Source organism: Syzygium oleosum, unplaced genomic scaffold, assembly GCF_021117445.2.
Source record: "Syzygium oleosum isolate NSW1041296 unplaced genomic scaffold, Sole_v2.1 Sole_v2.08, whole genome shotgun sequence".
NCBI lineage: Eukaryota > Viridiplantae > Streptophyta > Magnoliopsida > Myrtales > Myrtaceae > Syzygium > Syzygium oleosum.
In genome coordinates this window covers 917556-943273 of record NW_026607492.1, presented here as the reverse complement: position 1 = coordinate 943273, position 25718 = coordinate 917556, and the positions used below count along the sequence as shown (strand labels likewise).

The 25718-nt window shown below is 42.8% G+C and overlaps 5 protein-coding genes across 8 annotated transcripts; 2 read left to right on the top strand and 3 right to left on the bottom strand.

Annotated features, from left to right (window-relative positions):
- Positions 1 to 131: 131 nt before the first annotated feature.
- Positions 132 to 2652, bottom strand: LOC115672651 (glyceraldehyde-3-phosphate dehydrogenase A, chloroplastic). The gene is made up of 5 exons (XM_030594522.2): positions 2463 to 2652; positions 2194 to 2307; positions 1309 to 1613; positions 969 to 1213; positions 132 to 829 (listed from the first exon to the last, which is right to left on the bottom strand). Exons 1-5 carry the CDS (start codon positions 2502 to 2504, stop codon positions 327 to 329), a joined length of 1209 nt encoding a protein of 402 aa, XP_030450382.1. The 5' UTR covers positions 2505 to 2652; the 3' UTR covers positions 132 to 326.
- Positions 2653 to 10236: 7584 nt separating this feature from the next.
- Positions 10237 to 11485, top strand: LOC115672909 (heavy metal-associated isoprenylated plant protein 35-like). The gene is made up of 3 exons (XM_030594905.2): positions 10237 to 10343; positions 10473 to 10551; positions 10631 to 11485. Exons 1-3 carry the CDS (start codon positions 10320 to 10322, stop codon positions 11293 to 11295), a joined length of 768 nt encoding a protein of 255 aa, XP_030450765.2. The 5' UTR covers positions 10237 to 10319; the 3' UTR covers positions 11296 to 11485.
- A 3239-nt stretch (positions 11486 to 14724) lies between these two features.
- Positions 14725 to 16101, bottom strand: LOC115672779 (WD repeat-containing protein LWD1). The gene has a single exon (XM_030594726.2). The coding sequence runs from the start codon at positions 15946 to 15948 to the stop codon at positions 14899 to 14901; it is 1050 nt and encodes a 349-aa protein (XP_030450586.1). The 5' UTR covers positions 15949 to 16101; the 3' UTR covers positions 14725 to 14898.
- Positions 16102 to 16883: 782 nt separating this feature from the next.
- Positions 16884 to 20442, bottom strand: LOC115672776 (eukaryotic peptide chain release factor subunit 1-3). Of its 4 annotated transcripts, XM_056313574.1 has the most exons (3): positions 20243 to 20441; positions 19104 to 19258; positions 16884 to 18497 (listed from the first exon to the last, which is right to left on the bottom strand). In XM_056313574.1, exon 3 carries the CDS (start codon positions 18458 to 18460, stop codon positions 17150 to 17152), a length of 1311 nt encoding a protein of 436 aa, XP_056169549.1. In that variant the 5' UTR covers positions 18461 to 18497; positions 19104 to 19258; positions 20243 to 20441; the 3' UTR covers positions 16884 to 17149. The 4 variants fall into 4 exon arrangements, with proteins under 4 accessions (XP_056169549.1, XP_030450581.1, XP_056169548.1 ...); XM_030594721.2 differs by lacking the exon at positions 19104 to 19258 and having other exon boundaries at positions 16884 to 18462; positions 20243 to 20442; XM_056313573.1 differs by lacking the exon at positions 19104 to 19258.
- Positions 20443 to 21124: 682 nt separating this feature from the next.
- On the top strand, positions 21125 to 24785 carry LOC115672783 (monothiol glutaredoxin-S7, chloroplastic). Its single transcript, XM_030594730.2, has 3 exons — positions 21125 to 21453; positions 22583 to 22852; positions 24551 to 24785. Exons 1-3 carry the CDS (start codon positions 21228 to 21230, stop codon positions 24604 to 24606), a joined length of 552 nt encoding a protein of 183 aa, XP_030450590.1. The 5' UTR covers positions 21125 to 21227; the 3' UTR covers positions 24607 to 24785.
- Positions 24786 to 25718: the final 933 nt, after the last annotated feature.

The window sequence follows — 25718 nt, the reverse complement described above, 5'->3', positions numbered from 1 at the left end:
CTGGTTGCCTGCAGACAAGTGGGGATGAGTGCTTGAAGTTGGATCATGAATTGGACAAAGTACAGCAAGAATTTCTGAATCATATTTTGGCGGTAGACCAGCAATTTGAAGAAGTTGCTCAATCCTTCTAATGAACAAAAGGTAAATTATTTCATAAATAAAGAGAAGAAAAGAGAAGGGGTTCCGCAATTCTCAGTCACATTACAGATTAAAAAAGAAGAGAATAGGTAATTTTCTAAAAATCCAAATTACTTGACTTTTGTTGAGTGGGAAACAAAACCAGCTCCAAGATGATGATGATGATGATGTTGTCCAGATTTGATTTTTCACTTCCAGTTGTTGGCAACAATGTCTGCCAAATCCACCACTCTCTGAGAGTAGCCCCACTCATTGTCGTACCAGGCAATCACCTTGACCATGTCATCCCCCATGACCATGGTCAGCGACGCGTCGACGGTGGACGACACGTCGGAGCACCGGAAGTCGACGGAGACGAGGGGCTCGTCGCACACCGAGAGGATGCCATTGAGCTCCTTGTCGGCGCTCTCCCTGAAGGCCGCATTGACCTCCTCCGCGAAGGTCTTCTTGGTGACCTGCACGACGAGGTCGACCACCGAGACATTCGGGGTCGGCACGCGGAGGGCGATCCCGTTGAGCTTGCCCTTGAGGCTAGGCAGGACAAGGGCCACGGCCTTGGCTGCCCCAGTGGAGGTCGGCACGATGTTCAGGGCGGCGGCCCTGGCACGCCTGAGGTCACGGTGGCTCGCGTCAAGCAGCCTCTGGTCGCCGGTGTATGAGTGGGTGGTGGTCATGGTGCCCTTGATGATGCCTGTCACATAAACAATTTTGTCACCACAAATTCATGTCAACACAATCGTTCTGATCTTCTTTGTCATGACACCGGGTGTGAAGTCAGGAATCGATGGCAGTTGATAGAAGAGCAGCAGAGCGACGCGGTGGTGAATTACCGAACTTCTGGTCGAGGACCTTGACGAAGGGGGCGAGGCAGTTAGTGGTGCAAGAGGCATTGCTAATGATGGGCTCGGCTGGGTTGTAGAGGTCAGCATTGACCCCGACGACGTATGTCGGGATGTCGCCCTTGCCGGGCGCGGTGATGAGCACCTTCTTCGCCCCAGCCTCAATGTGCCTCCCTGCGCCTTCCCTGTCGACGAAAACTCCCGTTCCCTCAATCACGAGGTCAATCTGCATGTCCCTGGAATTCATTCCATACGACAAGCGAACTTACTGTTAGTTTGAGCATCGTACAAGCAAATAAATGTGTGTTTGGCTGAACAATGGAGGACTTACTTCCAGGGGAGGTTGACGGGATTGCGGTTAGAGACGACCTTGATGACCTTGCCGTCAACCGAGATGCCATCAGTGCCCACGGGCTTGACATCAGCTTCGAAGATGCCAAGGGTGGAGTCGTACTTGAGGAGGTGGGAGGCTTGCTTGACACCGCCGGTGTCGTTGATGGCAATGACGTCGAGGGGCGAGTCCTTGCGGCCATGCCAGCACCTCAGGAAGTTGCGGCCGATCCTGCCGAACCCGTTAATGGCCACCTTCAGCTTTGCCTCTACCACTCCCTTTCTGTATCCACCATTGCTTCCCACCTTCAAACAAGAGTTTTTTGCTCACTTTGGTGAGAATGAAAGGGACTTGGATTGACATTCACAATATCAACACTAGCCCTCAGTTGTGACAACCTGAGTTGTATCAGCAAAAAACATGCAGACAGATGGACCAATTGCACAACACTGGCCGTCTTATTTTTATGAAATGAGGCCTCAATTAAGCCATGATAAGCTGTTCAAATGCTCCATCTATCACAGAGTCGAAGGATTCAATGTCATTCCCATTAGGCCGTTTCGTGATTCGAAAGGTTCACTTGTTGTATTATAGTTCATGCTTGAGCAAAAATGTGAACTTCTAATCGGTTTTAACCATAGCATCTATGAAACAGGTTCATCGGGCATCGAAATGATTGAATTTCGCTATAACTTTCACTTTCAATTCCAGTCAGAGAGCTAACTGAACATCTTTGCATCCGTAAATGTTGTCCCTAATGCATGAGCATCGGTGTAGGATCTCATCAAGCATTTCAAGGGATGTTTTAGAAGACTGATCATGTTAATTCGTAGTAGGACCAATTGAGCAATACGGTTGCCAATACAAAGATGAGAAAAAACTTACTGCTGAGGTCTGGAAGGCAATGACGGAGAGGAAGTCATCCGAGTTCTTCCTCCCGAATGAGACCGAGGCGGAGTTGCGAAGGCCGGAGAATTCTGCAAAACCCTTTCCGTTCGCCTGTGCAGAATCAAGAAACAAGACAGGTCAGTCAGATGGACACGACGCAAGATGAGTGTATGATCAGATGGAGATGGCACAAGAGTGTCATGCTCATGCACCAAAAGAAGTGAATCAGCTTGAGAACGGCCGTGGAAAGCATTTGGGGGTTGAACCTGAAGGGATGGCTTGGCTACAGAAAGGGCAGCAGAGGCCATGGTCGAAGTGAGAGGGTCCCAAAGCAGCAGCTAGCAAGAAAGTTTAAGTGGGCTCTTTTCAAACATTAGCTTAAAACATGGAACAAGTGAAGGAGAAGAGGAAATGTGAGTGTTGGGTGGTGACTGGATAGTGTAACCAAAGAGAGGATGAGATTGTTGATAGCCTCTCATCCAATGAATGGCTCTTGTTCACTCCCAGTCATTTATATCCCTCCCCGTTCTCACACACCACATGAGTCTGCCTCTGTTCAATTTTCTTAATTTTTGTTTTTAGCTATAATTTGTCATAACGCGGGATTCCAAACTTTCGGATCCTACCGATCTTCACGGATGCACGCTAAACGCCCCTTCTACAAGCATCAATTAAGGCCTCATGCACAAGGTAATGAGTGTGGCCTTCAAGAATATTGTGAACGGAAAATGTCGTGATTTAAAAACGCATGCATCGGAGATCCAACTCAAGGGTTTACCCATGCGGTCGATTCCATTAGGTCGAGTTGGTCTTTTGACATTGCTTGATGATTTCAACAGTTGAATCTGGAATTGCAGGTGACAAAAGTTCCGTGCCCAGAAAGATAAAAAGAAAGGAGAGAGTTGAAAAATGGTTGGAATTGGAATGGACGGATGGCCAATCTGAGTTTGGCTTCACATGAGAATTGTGGTTCCACCAAATTCTCTTCATGACCATGTTATCTGCATTCACACCCTCTTTTTCTGAGCAGCATATGTAAAGACCAGTGGCCACAATTCAGTGACGATTTTCTGCATTGGGTGGCCATAAGAAGCCTTCCCTTTTGGGTGGCCTTCAACCCATTTTTTTGTGCCCCTCAAGAGCCTGCTTGTGTGTCTCTCCTTGTTAGTGCCTAATACAAGCTGTGCATTTAAGTCAGATCTTCCATCGAGTCGAATGGCACTTGTTGAAATACATTATCATATTGAATCAAGAGAGAAATGTTTGAACCATGCACTACCTAAACTGTTGCACCAAGCAAATTGACCTTAGCACGGGATACATTCTGTGCCTTAAAAGACTCGTTTGGCCACAATCAAACCAACCCCAGATGTGACCTAGCTATAACGAAATCGAACTTTGTATATAGTTTAAAAAAACCTTATATCAACTTTGTTTTTGTCCTCAAAATTTTTTTTTTTTCTGATTTAGGTCGAATGTCCTGGCGACGTTCGACGACATTTAGCGTGATAAATTCGATGGAGCTTGTCAAATGTCAATTACATGTGCACCATGGAGTATGGTGGCACTTTTGACATGACCTAGTACACGAGTATGGATTGACAAATAGTTTCCTCGGGAATTCAGCTTAAAAATTAAGATGGTCTCCTCTGTTTTTAAGAAAGTATATTTTAGTTTATTAATTTAATGAGCAGTTTAATCCTAAAAAAAACAAAAGAAACCTGCAAGTGCAAGCTTAACCCTTCAAAAATTTCTCAATTTTCTTCTGACTAACTGGGCTCATCTTGATAATTTTTTTTTCAGAGTATGAACATCAATTGAATACGAATAGTTATTAGACCAAAGTAACTAAAAATATTCAAAATAGATGAGTTGAAAAGTCTGCTTATGTGCGCCAAGCGTGGGACCGGGAGTTTTAATATTATTATTTTTATTTTTTCGAATTTTTATTTATTTATTTATTTTATTTTTTTCATCTTCAACCTCACTGCCGGTCCGGCAGCCCGAGCGGGCGGCTCCAGCAGGCGCCTCGCAAGCGGGCGAAAAAGTATTGAAAATTCTGAAAATATTAATTTAAAAATTTGCGTCGGCCATTGCCGCCGGCCGGTGTCTACGTTAGCGAATTTCTAGCCAAAATTAGCGGATTGACTATTGGCGAAGTGAAAAATGTTTAGGAGGCGGCCCTCGCTCGTTGGGCGAGTAGTTCATGCCTTAACACTTTTGACGAATTTTCCCGTTCCTTTCGTGTTGCCACTTTTTCTTTTACCAAGATACAGGTGAGTAAAAAACCCACATGGCTAAAGTGACCCGATCCAAAACAATTTGCACGTTGTATTGATGGGATTCAAACAGTAACCCCAATTCCCGAACTAGAAATCTCCTAATGATCCGACCAACTATGTCAATCTCTGAGAGATTTGGCGAAAGCGCAAACCGGATAACACAAGAACGAGGTCAAAGTGCTAGCTGAAGAAAGCAAAGCTTATAATCCCATAGTGGTATTAACCCTTAATTAAATTAGCAGTTTAATCCTAAAAAAAAACAAAAGAAACCCGCAAGTGCAAGCTTAACCCTTCAAAAATTTCTCAATTTTCTTCTGACTAACTGGGCTCATCTTGATAATTTTTTTTTCAGAGTATGAACATCAATTGAATACGAATAGTTATTAGACCAAAGTAACTAAAAATATTCAAAATAGATGAGTTGAAAAGTCTGCTTATGTGCGCCAAGCATGGGGCCGGGACGGCTGCCAAGCCCTCGCCGGATCGGGCGAGGGCTCGCGTGCCCTCGCTTTGGCCAACGAGGGCGTTGCGGCCCTTGCCCGTAGCTGGCAACCCTCGTCGGCCCTAACTCAAAAACCTAGAAAAAAAAACAAAATAGAGAAAAGGAAAAAAAATATTGAAAATTCTAAAAATATTAATTTAAAAATATCCATATCGGCGCCAGAAGTGGCCGGCCCGGTGTCTACGTTAGTAATTTTCAGCCAAAATTGTGGCGGGATTCACTCGATTGGCAAGAAGTGAAAATGTTTAGAGACTCGTTGATAAAGTTGAAATATTTAGAATTTGAAATGACAGAAAGTTCAATAGATTTAGCACTTTTTAGACAATTTTCCCGTTCCTTTCGTGTTGCCACTTTTTTTCTTTTTACCGATACAAGGGCATGTGAGTAAAAACCCTGACATCTGGAAGTGACCCTGATCCAAAACAATTTGCACGTTGTTTTGATGGGATTCAAACAGTTGACCCCCAATTCCTGAACTAGAAATCTCCTAATGATCCGACCAACTATGTCAATCTCAAGAGATTTGGCGAAAGCGCAAACCGGATAACACAAGAACGAGGTCAAAGTGCTAGCTGAAGAAAGCAAAGCTTATAATCCCATCGCACGCACACCCCATTTTCGTAGCTCCGGCTAAATTGCTCGATTAGAGTAGCGCACATAGCTTATATGCCGGGAAAATTGTCCAAAAAGTCTTAAACCTATTGTACGGCGGCCAATTCAGGCCTAAACTTTTCAATTTTGCCAATTCAGTCCTAAACCTTTTAAAAAGTTACCAAATCAGTCCTAAACCTTTCAATCGTGTCAATTTAGTCCTAAATCTATTTACTATTTGTTAATTTAGTCCTAAACCTTTTAATGAATTGCTAATTTAGTCATTTCGCTAATTTTGGTCGGAAATCGCTAACGTGACGATCCAATAGGTAGTGCCGGTCGTCGTGCGTGGCGGCGACGTGGATAATTTTCTATTTTAAAAAAAATTGTAATTTTTCATTGATTTTTATTGATTATTTTATTTTTATTCTTTTCTTTTCTTTTTTTCGTTCTTCTTCTTCGTTGAGCTCGCCAGCTAAGGGCCGGCAGAGGTGGCCAGCCATTAGGCAAGGGCCGGCGGGGGTGGCCGGCCCCTGGGCAAGGCCCGGCGACCCCTGCTGGATCTGGGCGAGGGCTTGCGAGCCCGCGCCTAGGTCGTCGCCGACCTCAGCAAGGGCGATCGTAGGCCTCGTCTGCCCTTGCTGCGGTCGGCGACGGCCTAGGCGAGGGTCGTGACGCCCTCGCCCACGGCTGGCGAGGGCTTCGCGACCCTCGCCCAGGGGCCGGCGGGGGCCACCAGCCCTTGCCCAGTGGCTGGCCATGGCTGACAAGCTCAACGAAGAAGAAGAACGAAAAAAAAAAAGAAAGAAAAGAATAAAAATAAAATAATCAATAAAAATCCATAAAAAAATTTGATTTTTTTTTAAAAATAAAAATTTATCTACGTCAGTGTCACGTAGGATGGTCGGCATCGACTGGACCGCCATGTTAGCGATTTCCAGCCAAAATTAGCCGAAATGATTAAATTAGCAATTCGTTAAAAGGTTTAAGACTAAATTGACAAATAGTCAATAGGTTTAGGACTAAATTGACACGATTGAAAGGTTTAGGACTGAATTGGTAACTTTTTAAAAGGTTTAGGACTGAATTGGCAAAATTGAAAGGTTTAGGACTGAATTAGCCGCCATACAATAGATTTAGGACTTTTTGGATAATTTTCCCCTTATATGCCGAGATTTGCGCCGACCCGTGGGCTAATTAGGATAATTAATTGGCCTAAGGTAAAGGGTACCATTTAAGGATCTTAAATAGACAAATAAGATTGATTTGCGTAGAATGTGTTCATAGAAGCAATTTTTGAGGAATTGACTCTCCAAAAGAATCTCATGGCCCCTGGTCGTCCCGGCCTCTATTCGCCGCATCTTAAGCTAATTTCTCAGCCCCATAATTTGGTGGGTTAATAACCACTCCAACCGTACGTGGTCGAATATTCTTAAACTTAATCGAATGACAGATGGTTCAAACCTATCTCGAAGACCAACTAACGGTCACAAAATTAGCAACAAAGCTCGGATTAATCAGCGTCGAAAACAAAATCAAAAACGCATCATTAATTGTTCGTACCTCCGCGCCTCTTTGCTAGTGAAAGGACCCAACAAATCCGAGGTACTAAAGTTTAAATTTGAATGGAAATACATCGAAAGCGGGGCCATAAATCATGACGAAGGGATTAGCCACAGATTAACCCAATCAAGAAACCCTAAAAAACCCTACAACTGAAGAGCAATCTTGCAGCCTCAATGACTCATCAAGGGGCTGATCTAATATAGTAAGCCAAGAGCATCGCGCCCCCCACGTTCTGCGTCTTATAGCTGGGTGGAATCAAGAAAAGCTCCCATGCATTTCTTGGTTAATAAACAAATCCAAGAACTACGAGATTGCATCTGTTCTTTCTCTCTCTCTCTTTCTTTGCATTTGAATATAATAGCTTATATGTCAATATGCATCCACGTGTCCGGCTCTCTTTTCTCTTGCAAGTTCAGTTTTTGTTCACTAAATTTGCTTTTTTTTTTTAAGTTAACGGTGATTGGGCTTGACTAATCTCACTTTGGAAACTCACATCAAACGAGGAATTTGCCCTGCAATTTGCTGGTATCTTTTGAATGCGCAGGGTCAAACCCTTGGTTCTACTACGTAAGTCAACCAGCCAATAGGAACTCGTGAACGGAGACTAGATGCAGACGAGGAGTTCATGCAGTTACTGGAGAAGTTATGCAGGCCAGTTCGTCTTTTTGACATCAGTTGTTACCGATCGATACCATAGAGACCATGCTACTTAAACGAGTCGTGGAACGCCTCATTTGATTGACCCTTTTTTCGGAGTGTTATTTTGCATTCGTATGAGTGTTTTATCCATGTGTTGGTTCGGGGGGAAAATGTTGCTACTTAGTGGTGTAAGAAAGAGGTCCACAACTTATTCAGACACTAATGATTTTAAAAGTATCGGTTAATACCGCAAAAAACCCTATAGTATGCCCACTGTGACACAAATATCTCGAACTTTTTTTATGTCACTAAAAACCCTAAACTTACCCATTGTGATACAAATACCCCAATTTTTTTTATGTCATAAAAAATCCCGAACTTATACTAGTGTGATAAATGTACCCTGGATGGAACTGAAATAGAGGGTATATATGTCACGCATGTACAAATATGGGTTTTTTTTATGATACAAAAAAGTTGGGGTATTTGTGTCACAGCGGGCATGTGTAGGGTTTTTGATGATGCAAAAAAGTTTGAGATATTTGTTTCATAGTAAATATAGTTTGGGGTTTTTGTGATATTTGCCCTAAGAGTTTTAAGCAAGAAACCAAGCTTTGGAAATCAGCAAAACTGGATGTGGGATCCTTCTTGTCATTACAAAGCCAACCCAATCAATACAGAATAAAGATACATGAGAACAATGGACAGAACTCTTAGTACCAATAATCATAATTTGCATCATCGTACGTCAATTATTGTATCTAGTTGTATGCCTCGTTCTTTTTAGATATAAAAACCATATAAAGGAAAGGAATTATGCAGCTAACAAGACTGCAAATGAGCCGCAGCTATAATGCAAGTAGCTAAAAGGAAAAAAAAAGGAAAGGTATCTTATGGCCTGCCAAATGCAAGTAGCTAAAGATCATTCAAATTTCAAGATCGAGTATGCAGCTAATAAGGCAACGAATGAGCTGCAGCTATAATGCAAGTAGCTAAAAGGAAACAGGAAAGGTATCTTTGGTCAACCAAATACAAGTAGCTAAAGCTCATTCAAATTTCAATATCAAGAACTTCCTTGAAAAAATGGAAAAATACGTAACTTTACGTTTGTAAAGGGAAAATGATACAAATGGTCCATAAACTTTTAATTTGTTCAATGTGGTTCCAAAACTTTATCTCAATGTGCAATGTCTCTCTTAACTTTAAATCTGTTTAATATAATTCCTAAAATTTTGGTACAATTTAGTTGCTAAACTATATGAAAATGTTCAATATCATCCTTCCAATAATTCAAGTTTAGGGATAACATTGAACATTTTTATATAGTTCATGGATTTGATTGAACATAAACCAAAAGTTAGGGACTGCATTGAACAAATTAAAAGTTCAGGAACAACATTGCACATTGGAATAAAGTTCATGGATCATATTAAAAAAAATTAAAAGTTCAGAGACCACATTACATAATAGATCAAAATTCAAGGACCATTTGTGTCATTATCCCTTTTGCAAAATCAGTTCATCGTGAAAAAGTTTGAGAATTATAGAAATCTGGGTTCTCAAATCTCAAAAGAGCAGAGTCAATCCCCTGGACATAACAACATATCGATTAGTGCTCTACACTCTACACTCCCACAAGCTCGAACCTGAGTTCTTATCAAGACTTCGAGCCCAAACTCGATCACCGCTCACGGAGCCGATTCAAGAACATGAGCTAAGCTGGCCATGAAGTTATTACTAATAAAATTCTTTAACCGTGTTAGAATTAGTTGCATACACACAACGAAATAGAAAATAAAAGTGATGAAGAAAAATCGAAACACGAAATTTTATCTTGATTCACCCTTAAACTAGGGTTACGTCCAAAAGACGATTTCATTATATTTAGCACCCCCCATCTCTCAATTATATCCCTCGATTACAAGATAAAAGAATTATATGTACTCAGTAGCTATTCATGGGCTCAAGTCTAAACTACTAATTAAAATACAAGCTCAAATTATAAAAGTTATATGGCGTCACAGGGGCATTGCCCCTCCGACCCCCATTGGGCAGCCCCCAGACCCCCACGGGAGTAGGACCCTCGTGCTTTTCTGTTGATGGGGAATACGAACCACACCCCTAACGAACCGAGTGGGCAAGATAAGCTAGAAACTTGTCATTTGCGTGCAATGGCAAGACGCGGTTACATGTAGTGTGGTCGACAAGGGGAGGTTGAGCATTTTCGAAAGGAGGAGGCAGCAGAGGAGGTTGCCTATAATTTGCTTGCATAGAAAGCTAGTCCTTTAATGGGAACTTTAGAGTTGGAACCATAAGCTACACACACAAAATAATATAGCAAAAAGCAAAGGCTAATAAAACGAAGCACCATCTTATTCCAAAGCTCATCGACCCCACACCTTCCTATGCTTATAAATAGGGAGCAACCCAACTGACAAGTAGGTACTCAGAACAGGACAGAACAGAGCAGAAACTCCTTTGTAAAACTGGGGTGCTTCGGCTTTTCGACTTCCGTGACAGACCGGTGCGAGAAGTCAGCGGGCATGGCCAAGGAAGCCGAACTCAAGGTGATAAGCTCGAAACTTCAACGTTTCTTGTTACTGTTTCTTGAGTTCTTGCATGTCGCCGTCCTCCTTGTTCTGACGCATTTAGTTATGATGGTCTGAGTGGAAAGTTTGAATGTTCACCTGTTGTAGAAGATCGAGCTGAAGGTGTCTGTTGACTGCTGTGATGGCTGCAAGAAGAAGGTCAAGAAGGCTTTGCAAAGAGTCGAAGGTAATTAAGTCGGGATTCGCAATGACTCTAGGCCCTGTCATGCCCTCTAGATATGTGGAGTAACACGCTTAAGTTTCAGGCGTTTTGAAGACGGAAATCAATCCTTCGCAGCCGAAGGTCACAGTCCTAGGAAACGTGGATCCCCGTATACTGATCAAGAAGCTAGCTCGAGTCGGAAAACAAGCAGAAGTTTGGACTCGCGAGAACAAGAATGATGACAGAGACAAAAAGGAGAAGGAAACTCCCAAAACCGGGTCAGAGCCGGCGAAGTGCTCGGAATCGAATGATAAACCGAAAGAAAAAACCAATGAGGCAATCCCCTCTACAGATGAAGGCAAAGATAAAGCTTCAAAGAAGAACAAGGAAACAGACAACAACAAAAACAACACCACCAACAGCAACAACAACAACAAGAGTTCTGCAAACACTGAGGCTATTAAAACCGACGCTCCTCTTCCTTCGAGGCCACCCGAGTCCAATAATGTCATGTATCCAATTTCAGGCATTCCAGCCATTGTGCAAGGTGATCCTAAGACCCAATGCTTTTACTTGGTCGAGCCTCATCCTATGGGCATCCCACGTTACGCGGTATGCTCGTATATGGCTCCTTTGCCTACCACAAGTTATGGCCCAGAGTATTACTCCTATGAGAGGCGACCGGTACAGATGGAATATCAGATGCCATTGGCCCCGGTTGGAGACTACTTCAATGATGATAACACGGTGGGATGCCATGTGATGTGAGAAAGACAGATATTATCACAGGGATGAGTTCAGAAGAGAGATAATTTCTTCTGTACGAGGAGTTCCTGCCTGGATGACAGTCACTTTAAGAAGAGAGCAAAACTAGTTTTTTTTGTAGTCCAGATTGTGCTTTCTTTTCCTTCTGAAGTTGTATACACAATTATCCAATTAGCATGCTACTCTTCGGCTACCACAACTGATACAAACTTCGCTTTCACTCCATGATCATCATCACAAAATTCACACTGCTACTTAGTTAGCAAATAAATCAAGATCATAGACTAAAGTGGCTGGCCATTAAAAAGTTTGTAGGTAACAAATCTCTCTCCAACCTTGAGTAGGTAATCCGTAAATCATGATGAAGTAAGGACCATAGCACATGTCGAGCTTTAGAAAGAAGTACTCGAGCGGTGCTACGAAGTACAAACCAACATCCAGGTAGAAGTCGGGGTGTCATATGTAACATCACCACGTTGCTATCGACGTTCCTAGCGCACAAATCGACATGCTATGTGTTCAACGCGATGTTGAAGGTCGTGACGCCGCTACTCTTGCTACCGCTATATCAAGCCATGGTTTCCATCAAATTGAATGAGTTGTGCATGCCACATAGCCTTCACATCTTGTGAGTGCATCCTATGATATAACTCGTGATGACGCAGTACGTTTTAAGCGGGTTAAGGCTCCAAGAGAAGTTCAAGTTGTCATCTTCAGGGTAGATCTCTACTTTGTTTTTACTCGACATCTTGATTCATGTGGACATTTTTAGTTGGCGTGGCTGTGGGCAATGTTTTTGGGCTCAACTTCATTAATTGCTTTGATGAAATGGGAGCGCCTACACCAACGGCGCTGCCCACCGGACTCAACCAACTTCACACAGAAATTTTCAATGTTTTCTATTCATGAACGAATTTGAACAAGGCTGTATATGCCTGATGCCGAGCGATGGCCGAGCGTGTATTTTTCCACAGGCAGGCCCGACCTCATCTTGCCAGCTCTTTGATCAAGTTTATGTCTGCTTACTTAGTGTATATCACAACATCCTTTTCACTCTATGGTGGTACTTGGGATCAGTGGATGTCAGCGTCGTAGAGAAGAGATTGCTCGCTCATAGTTGAGAGAAAGCGAGGAAAGAGAGACAGAGAAAGTGAGACCCTCCTAGGCCAGATCTTTGAACCCAGAAAGAAAAGGTAGGGAGTTGACTTTGACTCGAAATTGAGCCATCAACCGTTCATATGCCGGGAGAGTCCACTGAGAGATGAGATTGTAGGCAGGTGCTAGCGGGCAAAGCAGGCAAAAGATCTAACTCTCGCTTCAATTTTAAGGTACTATCACTAGGAATTGTACTCCACGCAGAAGAACTTTTCAATAAATATGGAGACAGAGAGAGAGAGAGAGGATTAATACTATAATGGCAATTGTAGTGAATCTCAAAAGCTGTGGTTGGGGAGTTCCCACTTTGGAAGGACTAATTGGGATCGTTAGTCGCTGCAAGTGCGGGCAGGCATCTTTGAGGCAGTTTGCGTGCAGAGACCGATTGGGCTTTTTCTACAGTAGATGCCTGACCAGCTTCAACGAGAAGAGTTCCTTTTGAAATTTTGGCTGAAATAGTGGATTGAGTTCGTGATCCTAAAACAGCAAAATCCGATTGGAGAGCCCATTTTCACTAGAGAAGGGAACAGAACTGGACCGGTTCTAAATAGGACTTCTATTAGAACTAGAACTAGAACTAGAAGTCTAGAATTACATGTCCATTTCTCTTAATTCCTACTTAGGGGTTAAGAAAAACTTTCTGAGAGAAACTCGGATGAATGCAAGTAATATCACCAACGATTCCCCAACATCTGAAATAGCCATTTGCTGTCTCGTTTAGAATCAAGCCATCCATACTATAAACCCCAAAAAATGGTGCAGACAAGTAAGAAATGGTCCAATAAAAGTATATATAACGAAAGATGTTTACATTGCGGCTGTGCTTCACAAGAGAAGCACGTAAAATTCAGGATCACGAGTGGCCTAAGAAGAGAATCTGTGTGCCGAGAGAGCGATCCCTGACTAATACTGATCAGGTACTAGGGAGGAATATTAACCCCCAACACCTAACCTAACTTTGAGCAAAGCAGGGCTCAAAAAATGGTCTATGGCAAGAGATCCAACCTTGTGGCCCTGCAGTAGAAAACAATTTGAAAGTGCAATCAGAATCTTATTCTGTTAGGATCTTCATGAGATCCTGACCCAATTATTGATATGATCAATGTGCAGTGTTTTAATATGTTCAAGAATCTCAATCCAGGGACAATATTTCTGAGACAGTATATTCAGCTCATCACAGCCACACATGTCCAGAAATACAAGATAAGAACATAAATCAATGAACCATGAGGTGAAAAAAATGCAGGATGAAAGAAGCAATGGGTGTTCTCTAACTATATTAGACTTCTACCAACAACATCACCGTGAAAAGATATTACTGATTACTCACATCAAAACTCTCCCCATACCACCTCAGTCTCTCTAGCTTATGGCAATTGACCTAAAGCTCTAGATGAATTATTTTCTCGGATCTATGCATGAGATGAGTAGTGCATGAAAAGTCAACTGTCTTTTTTTTTTGGTAAAGATGAAAAGTCAACTGTCTCCTTGCTCATTCAGCAAAAAACGGATCCCATACTTGCATTCTTCTTCACATTTTAACTGAGCAGACAAGACGAGCAAAATATTTCAAAGGCAAGCTCACTTAAGGGTAAACCAAAGTCAAACAACACCTAATGAAAATTCCTCAGTCACCTCAATTTTCAAAATGGAATTCTTAATAATTGAGTCTCCAGAAAAGAAGAAAGGGGCTTCATTTTATTTACATATTAAACAGGAAAAACAGAAGAGTCTGATGCTATTGCTAAGGAAAAGAGGAGTTAACACCTACAGGAAAAAAAAAAACATAACAGAAAACCCCATATAGTTACATACAGCAACGACCTAACATCAACATTCAAATTCCCTTCATTATGATCTCATAAAGCTGCACATTTTATACCATCAAACATGTGCATGATAGTATGCAACATTAGAATAAGAACCTCGGCTCATCGCGTTACATAGATGCAATGCCAGGTCAGAATTTCCAAATTGATCTCCAATATATAGGATCACAAAAAATACATAGATGCAATGCCAGGTCAGCTCATCATCACGTCACATAGGCAAGGCTTACATCAGAAGAAGATGATCATACCAGACCACCAGCAATCAAAACTACGATCAACTCAAAATGCAAAAGTCCTATTCAAATCGATCTCCAATATATAGGATCACAAGAAATAGGCACTCTTTCATTTTGACATGTTGATTGGTGTGTGAAACCCGTTATTTGGCAGCCCATGAAAACTCGAAACATTAAAGGTCAGACGCATTTCGCTGCGCAAACATGTCCGAAACAGCAATGATCACATTTACCATCAACAGCCATCGGTAACCACAGTTTCACCAGTCACTCAAGTCGAATGAATGGGGCACCAACAAGTCACTTTCTAAGTCCCACTACACATATGAACTATCCCATCCAATTAAATTACACTACCTCAGTGAAGGATTACTCACTAATCATTACACCCTAAGTATCTGAAGCTTCGAAGAGAAGGCGATCGCAACCCAATCAGGCTGCGAGGACGACCACTGCAACTGCTCGATCTCCGCCCCTGCCGTGTAGGCCAGAATCGGGTCCAGGCCACCCTCCACGGGCTGCGCCATCGACGACAGGTCCCAGATGAGCGCCTGCGAGTCGTCCCCAGCCGTGCAAATGTGACAGGAGCTGTGCGGCGCCCAGGCGATGGCGTTGACGCTCGCCTGGTGCCTCTGCAGCTCGACGACGGGCATGGTAGGGTAGCGGATGTCGAGCACCACGACCTTGGCGCTGTCCATGATGATGGTGGCCATGTAGCGGGGGTCCTGCTTGTTCCAGCCGAGCCGCACGAGCGGGGTGTCGGGCTCGGAGCTCTCGTAGATGATGGTGGAGTGCTCCTTGTCGCGGAGGTCGAAGACGCGGACGGAGCCGTCGGCGGAGACGGAGGCGAAGACGCTGACGCCGCCCCAGGCGATGTCGTAGACCTCCTTGTCGTGGGCGATGAGCTGGGTGTCGACGGTCTCGCGCTCGATGTCCCAGATGGTGCAGGTGGTGTCGATGCTGGAGGTGCCGATGCGCTTGGGCTCGGCCTCGTTCCAGTCGAAGGAGGTGAGGGGGCGGCAGAACTCGCTGTTCTTGTTGCCGTTGAGGAAGGAGCGGAGCTCGACGCGGGAGGAGTCGTCGGCGACGCGCCAGATGCGGAGGAAGTCGGAGGAGGTGGCGAGGAGGTCGGCGCGCTGGCAGTCCTTGTCGGGGACGAAGGCGGCCTTGGTGGGCGGGTAGGGGTGGTCGAAAGAGAGGTTGGGGTCGGCGCGGATCTCGCCGGTGGAGTCGTCGAGCTGGACGATCTCGACGCGGTTGGTGACGGCGGTGGGGTGGTCGAGGAGGCTGGCGATGGCGAGGCGGTACTTCTTGTCGCGGCGGACGCTCCAGTTCATGGCGTAGATGTGCCAGGGGGCCTCGTACGTGTAGATCTCCGACCGCTTCTGGTGCTCGTCGGAGGCGTCCGGGTTCGGGTCGCTGCTCGCCCCCATCTGTACTGTTCCCCTTCCCTGTCGGATCCGGATCCGATTCGGAGCTCTGCGAGCGATGATGGTGAGGTTTTCTGGGATAGGGTTTTTGAGCAGAGGAGAGGAGAGAGAAAGAGACTCCTGCCGTCCTGCAGGGTAGGAGGAGGATAAGATCGGAGAGGGTCAAAATGTCAAAGGGATAAGTGGCATGGATGTAATTACACCGAAAGAGGGAAACACGGAAGGGGATGTCATAATTGATGGGCGTGAATAACGTGGAATCGAAAAGCCCAATTCCTCTACAGTTAGTTAAATTCGATTGAAAGAACATTTTAGGTGTCGACTTATAAATGATAGTTAAATTTGAGAATCGTTGAATTTTGTTATTACAATTAATTTCTCTTTTATATTTAGTTTTGGCTTAATAGCGCTGGATTGAAAAATATCAATAATAATCGATCTTTGCGTTCGTTATCTTCTTTGCTTCACTGAATTTGTGTATTTATTCTTGGCTCGCTCGATTGCATAGGCCTTCTCTGAGGTTGATTCGGGTCAAGATTTCTGACTCGTTAGCAATGGAGCTGTGTGGGTGCTTTATAAATGCAAACATTTGCATCGGGACTTTGGATTATTCTTACTGCAAATCTCGATTGCAAGAGAGATGAGAAAAGGAGACGGGTAATGTCGTGCATGCTACCACCATCGAGAGAACATAACAATGGAAAAGGTTTGAGCATGGAGCTATAATCGAATCGAATCGACCCGTGTGCAGGTATACCGTCTCGATGACCAAGAAGCAACCGTCACCAGCTGAAGTTGATGGTGAAACAACTCCCTGCAAGAGAAGAATCCTGAAACATCCTTAAATATAAGGACCCACGGCCTCACCACATCTTTGTCATCTATTTTCGAGTAATTCGAAATGCAATCGGGCAATGACGGAATGAAATGCTCAATCCTTTTCACAAGTAAAATCCATTCATCTGTCCTGTTTTTGGGTCCACACCCGAAAATCACATTTCGAAGTTTTAAGTTGCAGGCAATACATGACAAAAAGAAAGCGGATGAGGGGCGCAAGCCGAGGGTCGGAGTGATCTCGAATCAAAGTGGTGAGGGGCTAGCCAGAGAATTTGTGGTCATGTCAATCAGTAGCTTCCCAGAATCCTGCACTTACCATTGCCAATCATATATAGCAGCCCGTCACAGCAAAAGTTCACCCTTCACTTCAGTCAGAGTCCTCATAAACCTCTCCATCATCAGATAAGTCGTCAAAGGATCTTATGTCAAGCTGGTAGCGAAGGATGCCGCCAATCCCACCAAATCCTCTGCAAAATTGCGATCCCTCCTGGGATTTGTTGGTGACAAACTCAAGAGTGCAACCATATTTCTTGTATTCATTGGCAAACCACTCAAGCAATGCCATTTTCTCCTGAACTTCCAGCTCCGCCGAGGTGACTGCATCGCGGAAGTTACTCTGATCGGCTTCTTGGTCCTTGTTCAGGTGCTTGATGATGATTTCACCTGTCGTGCTGTTTTTGAGCACATACCTGTTAATATCCAGGTTTTCCCAGACAATCAGGGTTTCCACAGCACCCATCTCCAGCGCCTTCAAAGTGTCATCTACACCAAAGACATATTTTCCGGTGTCCTGACTAATCTCCTCAAAGTACTTCCCAATCAAACGTTTCTCCTGTATGAACTTTACATTTGACAGAATCTCTGCAGAAAGCTCTATGGCTTGATTGAAACCATTTTCTCCGCCATAGGAAACATCAACAACATTCAAAATCTTGGCTTGCAGACGAGGATCAAACATATCTGACTGGCTAAGCTCAGTCTTGAAATCGGCAGAACCAGCAAGTATTAGCCCAGCAACGTTCGGTTGACTGGTGGCAGGATTGATGAAAAACTGCGTGGCAAGTTCTGCCGTCTTCCTTACATAATTGTGCCGTTTCTCCATCCGAAGACGAGCAAAACGAAGAGCTGACTGCCCTCCTCTTCCATGCTTTTTCGGTAGGTCCACTGTAAACTTATGAAGTACCTCCCTAGTGTTCCCACTCAATGTTCCAAATAAAGTTCCATTACCATCCATGACAATAAACCCAAACTTATCATCAGACTCCAAGAGTTCATTCAAAGCTTCAGTGTGGAACTTGTTGTCACAGAGGTATAATGATGCATTTATAGGCTTAAAAGGCTCAAAGTCAATCGTCACCTTCTTTTCCTTGCCGTCTTCAGTTACGATTGTTCCGGTGTAAAGCACCAGACCGTTAGGAGGAACTTTGTTATACAGCTTCAGCCTTTGTTGGGCAGATGTAATGGCACCTAACACCGACTGCCTATTGACTCTACTCTTAATGTTTGAAGCAGTTCCAAATTCATCACCTAACATCTTAGTTACTCGGGATATTTGATCACGTGGAGGCATTATAAGAGATATCATGCTGGTACCATTGCCTCTGGCAGATTCTAAGGCCTTGATCAGTTTCTTGATCTTCCAGATTTCAATATTCTTGTCTGACTCACCGTCCGCCATTGCTGGTCAAGATAGATACAATGGGACAGCACTGTAACTGCATGAGATTAGTAGAGAGCAACAAACACGTCAAATTCAGGATTCTTGTTGATCATACAATAGGAAAGAGAAAACGGAGCACCACATCGAGTACAAATCTCAAGAAAAGGGGAAAAATCTTGATCTGAAAAGCCCTAAACAATCAGTATTCTGAACAAGTTATATTGAACACAAAGCCTAACATGTATCTATCCAAAGACAACTTGTGCGTCATGAAATATGAAGAGATAGCTCATTTTGGCACTGAAGAAATACCAAACCTTTTTGTAACATGGCAATTATCATAAAAAGGAATACCTATTTAATTTCAGTGGTTAAATCATGAAATGGATTGAAAATGGTAGAATATCTGAAATATAACAACTGGTAAAATAGTTGAAATAATATAGCCGCAAGTTATCTATTGTATGTCCTCTCATGGGGTCAAGTGAAAACAAGCAGTCGAGGTTCACTAAGCAGATGCAAAAGTTACCATGTGTAAGACATTAAGGAAGAGCCTTTCCAGAAGATAGGCCACTAGTTCAAACAGTATGATGGCAAGTGATATGGATCTAAAGTCAAATCCGCCATCCCAGAAGAAAAGTTTGAAGAAAAAGGAGCATACATATATTATCTTTTATATTGAATCATCACCAAAAGAACACGTCTATAGTGATGTATCGCGGAAGTAAGTGGCAAGCTAATATGTGCAGTAATCTTCTTCACCCATTAAAGTCACAACACTTCTTGTGCATAAGCAGCAATTGGAAAACCCTGCAACTGCATGAACCGTGGATCTCCTCAACGAAACACGACAACAATAATGAAGCAGAGTTAACGCCTATTCTGCAGATAAGATCTGCATAAATGGAAGATGGCCTAGAGTATTACATCTAATGTTATATAACAAAATATAATATTAAGAACCTAATTTGCAGCCAGGTCCCCAAAAAACCAGCAGAAAAAAAGTTATACATGTCAATGAGCACTTCACTTTAGCATTTGGAAGGAACGAAACAAACAACTTTTTGAAGGATCTGAATCTTCTCTCCAATCTGTTCTGGTCACATTGAATCGATTATGATCTACATGTACTTTGTCTAGATTAGACTCCTTTTCCGTTCTTGTAACAAAATCATTTAGCTTATAAAAAAGATGTAAGCATCTTATATTCGATCATCTCGATTGAATCGACTTAATTACGAATTTTCCATCAGAGGTCAGCAGTCCATCAAATTTGCACAGCCATTTCAAGCCGGGATTTACCCAGCACAACAACAGAGAAGCGACGGAGATCCGTAAAAAACAAGCCTAACACATCAAGTTGTCTCTCCAGCTAACGCGATCCTAGACCCCGGAACCGGATCGAATCACGCAAACCAAGCACCGACTTAGAAGTCCCCCCAGAGCGTAAGCGATTGAATCCAGAAGTCAACTGAACTTCGATGAACCGAGAATCCAAATGCAGAAGACCGCCCTAGCACAGCGACGAGATGACAACACTAGACAGAAATGGCGGCGTCGGCAAACACCGTCACCGCCGATCCAACGAAAGAAGCAAAATCAAGATCCAAGCTCCGGAAACCAACAAATCGAGTCAAAAGGCCAAGATGAAGCTTAAAGTAGCAAGCGCGAACCAAACAGAAGCCCAGAAAAACACACGAAGGAAATGGCGTGCGAATGCGAGAATCGACGGATTCAGACAAGCGAGCGAAGATGCGGCTATGGAGAATCGCGATGAACAGCGTGCCGGGATGGGGATACCTGCGAGGTAGGAGCGATCGGATGCGAGGAGGGAGCTAGGGTTTTCAGAGTGCCGCCGCGGAGCTCAACGTGCTCGAGACTCGAAGCTCTTCTTACCCTAGGGGTTTCGTCGTCGTCGTCGTCGTCGTCTTCTTCTTCCTCTTCTATGTCCAGCTAATACTGCTCCGGGCCCACGCTTACGTATCCGTCGTCTTTGCTATCGCTTCTCTCTCTCTCTCTCTAAAACATATTTGTCGGTATATATTTTCCTGCTCCTATTTCGGAGTTTTGTCATTTTGGTGCTTCAAAAATATCGGGGGGAAAAACACCATTTTTTCTTTCTTGTTTTTTTGGAGAGATTGCTAACCGAAAATTGCGAAAACTCGCTTTTTTCTATTTATATCGGAAAAAAATTTAATGATCGAAATTGCAAAGTGATAATCTTGAGTGCTGAAATAAACTAAATTTTATTGACGATAATTGAGAATTCATAGTTAAATGTTACTAACATCTTACCAAACCTAAAAAACGATCATTATTAGTAGGTTTTATCAATGTATTTGACGAGATTGTTTTTATTATTAATTATTTTTCTACCGTCTCCATTCTTATTGCTACCGGGACTAAGTGGATTTTTGCTTAATCCAATCGTTTCACAGTCAAGTTCAAGTCGATCAGGGGTAATATTGTCCGATCACTATTTCTTTAGCTCTGCCCAAAGCAAAGAAGGCCGTGGAAATAGCCACCGGCCCCGAAAAAAAATAATATCCGCTACGTTAAATAATAATTTTTCCAAGAACGCAAATGAAAACAGGTTATTCCGAAATTCGGATTAAATCCTCCCTCGCGGCCTCCTGGAATTTTGCTTCGCGCGAGCACACGCTTCGGCTTCACTCCCCGACAAGACTAGATTTTTGTGGTGGAGGGTATAAAGCTCGGAAGATTCTGGAACCAGTTGAAGGAGGAGGAGGACGACGACGACGACGATCGGAAGGTGGGTCTGGCGATGGCTTCTCTCCCTTCAACGACCCTCGCACCAACCGCCGCCTTCTCCTCCGCCAGGGCGCCGTCGTTCTCGCCGAGAGCGGCCGCGTCGCTGCCGCTGCCGGCCGACAAGTTGCCCGGCTGCCCGTCTCCGTCGTCTCTCTCGCCGCGCGCGTTCACCGTCGTGGGCAGCCCCGCGCCCGTGCTCCGGTCCAGGACCCGCGGGACCTTTCGCTGCTTCGCTTCTGGTATGGGACGCGGTCGCTCCCCCTTTTTTCGTTTCAGTTCTCGATGATTGGATAGTTTTGCATCGAATCGAGCGTGGGAGAGGATTTTGGGGAATGGGGTTTTGGTTTGCGATGTCGATTCTTAATTTAGCTGAGCCAACGTGTTGAAAGCCGTGCTGATTCCTGATGTTTCCTGACATTCTAGTTTTGATTAAGCGATGATTGATTTGCGCCATTCTATAGAAATGCTGCGTTTTCGCAACGTATACGAGTGTCAAATTGTTGTTCGTTTCAGGGGAAGGTCAATAGTGGGAAAAACATAAGAAATGGGAAAAAAGAGTATTACAAAGAATTTAGAGGGAATAACGGCCCTGGCCAAGAACATGCTGTTGGCAGTTGCGAAGCGCTGAATGGGCCATAGATGTTAGATTGTAGAAATGGCATGGGATGTGAAGAACAACTAATGTTGTAATTTATTGGATTTTTCCATTGAAGAATGCTGGGCCACAGTTCACCAATGAAGTCCATGCTATTTGTTCAATATGTAGAGGCACATTATTTCTACTTCATCCAATTTTGTTCATATGACGGTGGAAAAAGAGCGATCGTAGTGCTTGGAAATAGGGCTTAGGCATTGGGTTAGATGGCTGGAAGCTGCCGTCATATTTGAGGGCTTGGCATTAATTTATTCAAAGGGGGAATAGTGGTGACTACAACGGTGAACTTTCTTTCTCCGGCGCTTTATTTTGGGCAAATTGTCAGCTTCATTAACTACGTGTCAATTATATATACAGTTCATAACTGAGCGGAGGGTGCAAGCTGCAATAAGTTTGAGTCAATTGTATTTACACTTCTTTAGTATTTTCTGATAATGAAAGAAGTTTAAGGGAGTTCTATCCATGTGAAAATCATCATGAGATGGCATTCACATGAGTTGTGATGATTTATGGAGATCCCAAGTCCTTGGGCTAATTAATAATGCCTTACAAAATTTTTCTCGATCCTAAATTGGCTTGCATCCAATTTGTTCCTGTGGGAAGCAGAGTAGTTAAGTGTTTTTTTTTTTTTGCCTTTTTCTTTTGTTTCTATCCTTTTCTTTTGGAAACCGAATGTGTGATATGTCTCCTTTTGCTCGTGTCTGTATATGCAGTATTAACTCCTCAGCTCAAGAGTACACTGGATACGGTGGTTAATTCACATAAGGTGGTTTTGTTCATGAAGGGAACTAAGGATTTCCCTCAATGCGGGTTTTCAAACACCGTTGTGCAAATACTGAAGTCCTTCAATGTACCTTTTGAGACTATAAATATTCTTGAAAATGAACTACTCCGTCAAGGACTAAAGGAGTACTCCAGCTGGCCGACCTTTCCTCAACTTTATATCGAAGGAGAGTTTTTTGGAGGGTGTGACATCACCATTGGTAAGTTTAGTCACATGGTTCAAGTAGAAAAATGATTTGACTACATTAAGCTGTTCCTATGAAAATTTGTTAAATTGTTTGCTGTTAACATACTCACACTAAAAAAAGATAAAAAATAAAAAAAAACATACTCACACACTTCTTGCGCTACTTTCGTGTAAGATCTTTGCAACGTCCTGATGGTAATTCTTTGGACTCTTTATCACTAGATGTTTCTGTAGTTGTATAATTGCTGGTTTCCTTTTTTCTGCAGTTCACTATTTTTGAAAATGACATAATACCACTTGAAGCTTGATGTATCAGCAAATGTTTATAATTAACCAACCGACTAATATGTGCTAGAGGAACAATAGGACTGACATAACCGAAAGAAAGTTTTTATTGTTGGACGTTTGATAAATGTTGATGTGAAATTCCAAGGGAAATGACACAAATGGTCTCCGAACTTTGGTTAATGTGCAATGTTGTTCCTGAACTTTTAATTTGTTTCATATGGTCTCTGGACTTTGGTCCAATGTAAAATGTCGTCCCTGAACTTTTAATTTGTTTAATGTGGTTTCTGAATTTTGGTCCAATAGTCAATGTGGTCTCTAAACTTTTAAACATTTTCATTTAGTCTAAGGACTACATCGAACATTTACAACTAATTTAGGAACCACATTGAAGTGTTAAAGTTTAGAGACGACATTGCACATTGGATCAAAATTCATGCATCACATTGCGCAAATTAAAAGTTTAGAGACGACATTGCACATTGGATTAAAGTTCAGGGACCTTTTGTGCTATTATTTCAAATTCCAATTATCTTCTAGATTGTCACATGAAAGACATCATACTATAACCTTCATTAGTTGTTGTTTGGTTGACAAAGTACAGAGTCTAAGGAGAGAGAGAGAGAGAGAGAGAGAGAGAGAGAGAGAGAGAGAGAGAGAGAGAGAGAGAAATAAGTAGAAGGAAGAAGAGCAAAGAAAAGAGAAAGCAATGTGGGTTGAACTTCTTTCAAAGCTCTGGTGTAATAGGATTGTCTCATTGATGCACAGAAGAACCCCAGTAAAGGGATGATGCTGTGGGAAGCGGCTTCACACAAGTCATCCTCACTGACCATGACCAAATCCAGCGAGCTCTCCATGGGAGGCTCCTCTTCTGAAAAGAAAAGGACTGCAAAATAGACTAGTTAGCTCTACCGTATCTTGACATACAAACTTTTCATGGTCTTGAGATCATAAAAGTTAAGGAAACTTCGCTTAAGCCAAGCACAAAACTGAAGTTAATCAATTTGGCTGCTAAGTGGAAAGACATGGTCTCATTGGCTGGTGTGTTATCAAGGCTTAACATTCCTTTGGCTACATTTTTCATTATTTCGTAGGATTGAATTTGTTTATTTCTGACCGACAATGTTTATGGATGAAGTTTCTAGTATTAACCTATGAATCTTAATTTTAGAATGCAAGCGGTTCTTTATGACTGATGTGGTGGCATTTTACGCAGATGTGTGTCAAATTGCATGTAGTAAATCGCGTACGTTGAATGTCGGTGAGGATTAATCTTTCAACTTGGCCCACTGATAGTTGGTTGGGTTTGGAAAAGAATTGAAGATCATTGGTGACTTGAAATTTATGCACGTCATGACGTATCCGGTATCTTTGATGGTTTAATCATGAATTCTATCCTTTACAATTTAAATCACTTTTGCTGCAGAGGCATACAAAAGCGGGGAGCTGCAGGAACTATTGGAGAAAGCAATGTGCTCCTGATGCGCTCTCTGTTTCGGAAAGATCGATTGTATGCATTCATGGCGGAATGCGGAAGTTTCTGCGGATTTGCTCTAGGATGAAAGAAATTTGAGTAGAACATCTCATTGTCGATGTTTATCTTTACCTGTAATAACTGCTAAAAGTCTACTGAACTGCACGCCCTGTTCCATTGCCCAGGAGATGGCTGCTCCTTGTGGAACTCTCATCATATGACGACGATTGTGTCGATATATGTTACTGCTAATCAGGATGCTTCCATACATGGTTGAGGATGGAGAAAGGTGACTTCTTGATATGTATTCGCCCTCGTTCAAGATCATCCAGATAAATTGGTTGAAAGAACTTTTTGGAAGGTGTTGACAATTGTCATTTCCCCACGAATTTGTGATAGCCCATGAGAAGCTTTGCAAATGTTTCTCTTGAGAGAAAAAAAAACATTTATTTCCAGAAGGTCAATCTGCACATCTAATAGTGAGAGGAGATGATTAGGTGGGTAGGAGAGAAAGAAATGAAGAATAATTTAGGAAATTTAAAAATGAGATAAAGAGCGGTATTTCCTTTTCTTTTTTGTGTATATAGATGAAAATAAATACCAAAAGGGACGAAAATGGAATTAAATAAGAGAACCAATAATTTCTCCCTTACATTCAGTGGGCCGACGAGCCGCCAGATTAGCCGGCGATGGGTATACGCCGGAGCTGGGGGAGCCGTTCATCACATGGGGAAAGGAGACAACAACATGACTGACTGGGGGGGTGGGGGGGGCCCACCGAACCGAAGCTAACCCGCTACCTCAGGTTCGGATTCGGAACCTGGGAACGGCGAATCGGCTTCCCCAACACGCACGTCCCATCCCATCCGGTTTTAACAGCAGCTCTTCCTTTGTTTTAATCGGAAGTAAATGATTTAAAAAAATATTATCTCAAAAATAGTTATATATAACACTTATAAAAATGAAAGATATTTTAATCGTTCGCCCAATTATTTAGATATAAATCGTCGTTGTTCATGAAAATATTTTTTATTAATTAATTCTTTTTAATAACATAAGCGATTATTTTAAAAATTATTTATTTTTTTCGCGAAACAATAACATTAATATTAATTAATTA

Bases quoted from the DNA above. Each gene is read 5' to 3' on its own strand.
- LOC115672651 (XM_030594522.2), bottom strand. From the start codon at position 2,504: ATGGCCTCTGCTGCCCTTTCTGTAGCCAAGCCATCCCTTCAG. The intron at 2,308-2,462 runs GTTCAACCCCCA...GATTCTGCACAG, and splicing joins TAGCCAAGCCATCCCTTCAG to GCGAACGGAAAGGGTTTTGC. The intron at 1,614-2,193 runs GTAAGTTTTTTC...TCTTGTTTGAAG, and splicing joins TTGCCTTCCAGACCTCAGCA to GTGGGAAGCAATGGTGGATA.
- LOC115672909 (XM_030594905.2), top strand. From the start codon at position 10,320: ATGGCCAAGGAAGCCGAACTCAAG. The intron at 10,344-10,472 runs GTGATAAGCTCG...CACCTGTTGTAG, and splicing joins CCAAGGAAGCCGAACTCAAG to AAGATCGAGCTGAAGGTGTC. The intron at 10,552-10,630 runs GTAATTAAGTCG...CTTAAGTTTCAG, and splicing joins GGCTTTGCAAAGAGTCGAAG to GCGTTTTGAAGACGGAAATC.
- LOC115672779 (XM_030594726.2), bottom strand. From the start codon at position 15,948: ATGGGGGCGAGCAGCGACCCGAACCCGGACGCCTCCGACGAGCACCAG.
- LOC115672776 (XM_030594721.2), bottom strand. From the start codon at position 18,460: ATGGCGGACGGTGAGTCAGACAAGAATATTGAAATCTGGAAGATCAAG.
- LOC115672783 (XM_030594730.2), top strand. From the start codon at position 21,228: ATGGCTTCTCTCCCTTCAACGACCCTCGCACCAACCGCCGCCTTCTCC. The intron at 21,454-22,582 runs GTATGGGACGCG...CTGTATATGCAG, and splicing joins CTTTCGCTGCTTCGCTTCTG to TATTAACTCCTCAGCTCAAG. The intron at 22,853-24,550 runs GTAAGTTTAGTC...CTTTTGCTGCAG, and splicing joins AGGGTGTGACATCACCATTG to AGGCATACAAAAGCGGGGAG.